The sequence below is a fragment of the Drosophila melanogaster genome, chromosome 2R (genome assembly GCF_000001215.4).
Source record: "Drosophila melanogaster chromosome 2R".
NCBI classification, from domain to species: Eukaryota; Metazoa; Arthropoda; class Insecta; order Diptera; family Drosophilidae; genus Drosophila; species Drosophila melanogaster.
The window spans coordinates 15,053,587-15,056,703 of record NT_033778.4 but is presented as its reverse complement, the minus strand read 5'-3'; the positions used below and the strand labels follow the sequence as shown (position 1 = coordinate 15,056,703).

Sequence of the window (3,117 nt, the reverse complement as noted above, 5' to 3'; positions counted from 1 at the left end):
TATAGGAAATGATCGGATATTCTGCATATGTACATTTTTCCGATGACAAATTATTTGACCAAAACTTTGACATACAATTACAACATGCTCTAGAAAAAATATCTCTGAAGGTTCAACCAATAATCAATCAATATTACTGTAGTTCAACAAAAAACGAGGCAATGGACAAAAGGTGACAAGCGAGTAAGAAACTGACTGAGGTAAAAAATATAGTATTACTTTATCCAATATATAGTAACACACGTGTGTTAATGTACATTTTCATTTCGAGTATTATTGGTTTACTATTCTTGTTGGTTGAAAAAGTCGAGCAAGTAATTTTATTTAAATAATTTGGTTTTAAAGTGTTCATTTGCTACCATTAATCTCCGATGTTACATTAAAATCATATTATCTACCGGTAATGTATGCTTACAAAACCAAATTCTATAAAATATGATGAGCAGTCAGTCAGTTATCAAAATGCCATACACATGGCTGGTGCTTCTCAGTATCTGCTTCATTGGGCACATGGTGAGATTTCAAGCCCAGAATTTAGAATAAAACCGTATAACCATTAATATCCCACCAGACGGACTCCCAGTTGGTATACAAATTTACCAAGGTCGAGTGCCAGGGCAATCAGGCGCGGGTGAAAAATGTTTCCTGCAATGTGAAGCCGATCAATTGGAATACGGCGTTGGTTAACTTGGATTGCTATCTAATTTACCCATTAATAAACCCAACAGTAAGACTGGGCCAAAGCTCATCACAAAACCTGATATAAAAAATTCAACTTTTCAGATTCGAGTGCAAGTGTTTATGAAGGACTACAGTAACCAGTACAAGCCATTCTTGATTGACGCGACTTTCAAGTTATGCGACGTGGTCGAAAGGAAGAATTTTCTGCCCTATGCCGTCATGGTTTGGGAACTTTTCCAACGTTTCACGAATGTTAAAAGCTGCCATATATCGGTATTAATGCAATTTTAAAATTGTTATTATAAAGTATACATTTTTTCTCCAATTGCAGGGTCAGTTAAGTGCAAGGAACGGTTATCTGAACAGCAGTTACGTGCCACCCTTTCCCCACGGACAATACCAAATCAGTGTAATGTTCAGTGATTCAAATTCTACGAATAGGGAATTTGTGGGCATCGTAAAGTTCTTCGTTCAAGCGATGGACGAAATAAAAATTAAAAAGCGCCCTAAAGCTGCCTAAGCTATACTATTTTCCAAGTACTATCTGTTTAAATATATTGTTCTTCGAAGTACAAATTCTGTCATGAAGTGTAAACATAGTTTCCAATAATTTCAAAGTGATTTGAGCAAGAAACTTGACTTGTGCCAAGTCTCTCGCACAGGAAGTAAAGTTAATTAGCTTTGCTTACATTGTACATGGGAACTAATGAGCATATGAGCTAATATCCACTTAAGCTCACACAAAAACCTAATCCCAATCGAGAAAGCCATAGACCAGAGACTAGAAAGGCGTATAAATCGAATCTTCGATACTCAAAAGCCATGTATGCTAAATGAACAACTTGTCTTAATCGGCTATTCATATGGAAATGCACGGATTATTATTCAATTAGTTACGTTTTCGAAGAAAACCCGAACTAGAATGTTGTCTCGCAAATACATGAAGAAGCGATGAAACCCAAATGAATCCATGGGATACCTACACACGGCAAAATAAATGGGCGGGTAAGCAGAGTTGCTTCGCTTCAGTGAATTTTATTAATGAACTGTGGCCAACTGTGGCTCTGGAAAGTAACTCGAGAGCCATGGGGCTATGGTTCAAACATTGGCCACGGGAAACGGGCTGGCTGGCGATACACCTGCGACGCGTCGTTCCATGTTTATTATTTGCCCAGGCAGTGACTTTGGATACGAGTACCAGTATCCAACACCAGTATCTGTGTACATTCCCGCACCGTATCCGCCCGCTCTGTCGTTTTCAGGCTACCCTCGTATCTGGTGTGTTGTATATTGTATCTGTGGCAAAGCATATTGCGAAAGCCACAACAACAGCAGCCGCAACTTCTACGTAGTAAACGCAAATGGCCATGGGGAAGCAAACTATAGCTGCTGCTGTTGCCACTCTCATTCATTCATAAAAATCCCAAGCGCCAAATCCAGTTTGAGTCATGTACACAAACCAGATTTCACACACATTCGCTCCCCAAATCAAGTTCACAAGATATTGCACAGTGGATCGAATTGGGCATAGTGGCATCATGCAGGCGAGCGGCTTTCAAAAACTTAGCTTTTAACAATGTGAAAATGCTATGATTAAGAGAATATATGTTTTATTTAGTAAATTAAAGAAATAAAGAAAATAGCTGCAACAGTTCCTTGTTACTTATCAAATTAGTAAAACAATTTCAGGTAGTTGAGGAGCTAACGTCACATCCCACCCTTTTACAAAGGCTATAATCCAAGAATTTATATTTATGATTGAAGGAGAAATTCAGTGGGGGATTGGGAAGACTTAACTGTCATTCACCGGAACCACTGTACCACGATGGCGGCGTTGGAGTCGCCTCAGTGTGGGCAGACAGCGGATGTTCAGCAGCGGGCTGAGCAGATACTACCGCTGATGATGGGGCTTTGATCTTCGGCTGGCCGGGCGAACCTGTTCCGTCCGACGCACAGTATCCATATCTCAGTTTCTACAAGTGTAACTTTCGGATGGCTCAACTCTTTTTTTCTTTTATTGATTGAAGCTGAAAGCGTGGGCCGCAGTGGAGCGGATCGTCGAGTGGGTTGTCAATTTCGAACAGGCAATTAATTATAACTGTTTGTGTCAGGTCGTAAAACGGGTGGGTGTTAAATTGTCGCCCCCTTGGCTCGATTTTTCGTAACACACGGAAATTTGCATATCAAAAGCAGAAGCCAGCGGGAAAATGGGCGTGGCTGGGTTATCAGTGCGTTCTTTGTTTTGGGTTCAGACACATGAGCATCGTGAACATATCGTGAGCATCATGGAACCCGCACGCAATGGATTTTCTGCAACATTTTCCCAGTTTTTCCCTTTTGTTCCCTCATTTTTTTTAATGAGTTTAATAAATGCTTGCTTGACTTTTAGCGGTAGTAAGTTTCTCAAGTACTCGGCAATTAGCGGCATGCATTGGT

General features: G+C 40.2%; 1 protein-coding gene across 2 annotated transcripts; it reads left to right on the top strand.

Moving 5' to 3' along the window:
- Positions 1-462: 462 nt before the first annotated feature.
- On the top strand, positions 463-1,201 carry CG33467 (uncharacterized protein; the record flags this gene model as incomplete). Of its 2 annotated transcripts, none has more annotated exons than NM_206118.1 (4): positions 463-513; positions 572-727; positions 784-954; positions 1,019-1,201. In NM_206118.1, 4 exons carry the CDS (start codon positions 463-465, stop codon positions 1,199-1,201), a joined length of 561 nt encoding a protein of 186 aa, NP_995840.1. The 2 variants fall into 2 exon arrangements, with proteins under 2 accessions (NP_995840.1, NP_001286440.1); NM_001299511.1 differs by having other exon boundaries at positions 1,013-1,201.
- Positions 1,202-3,117: the final 1,916 nt, after the last annotated feature.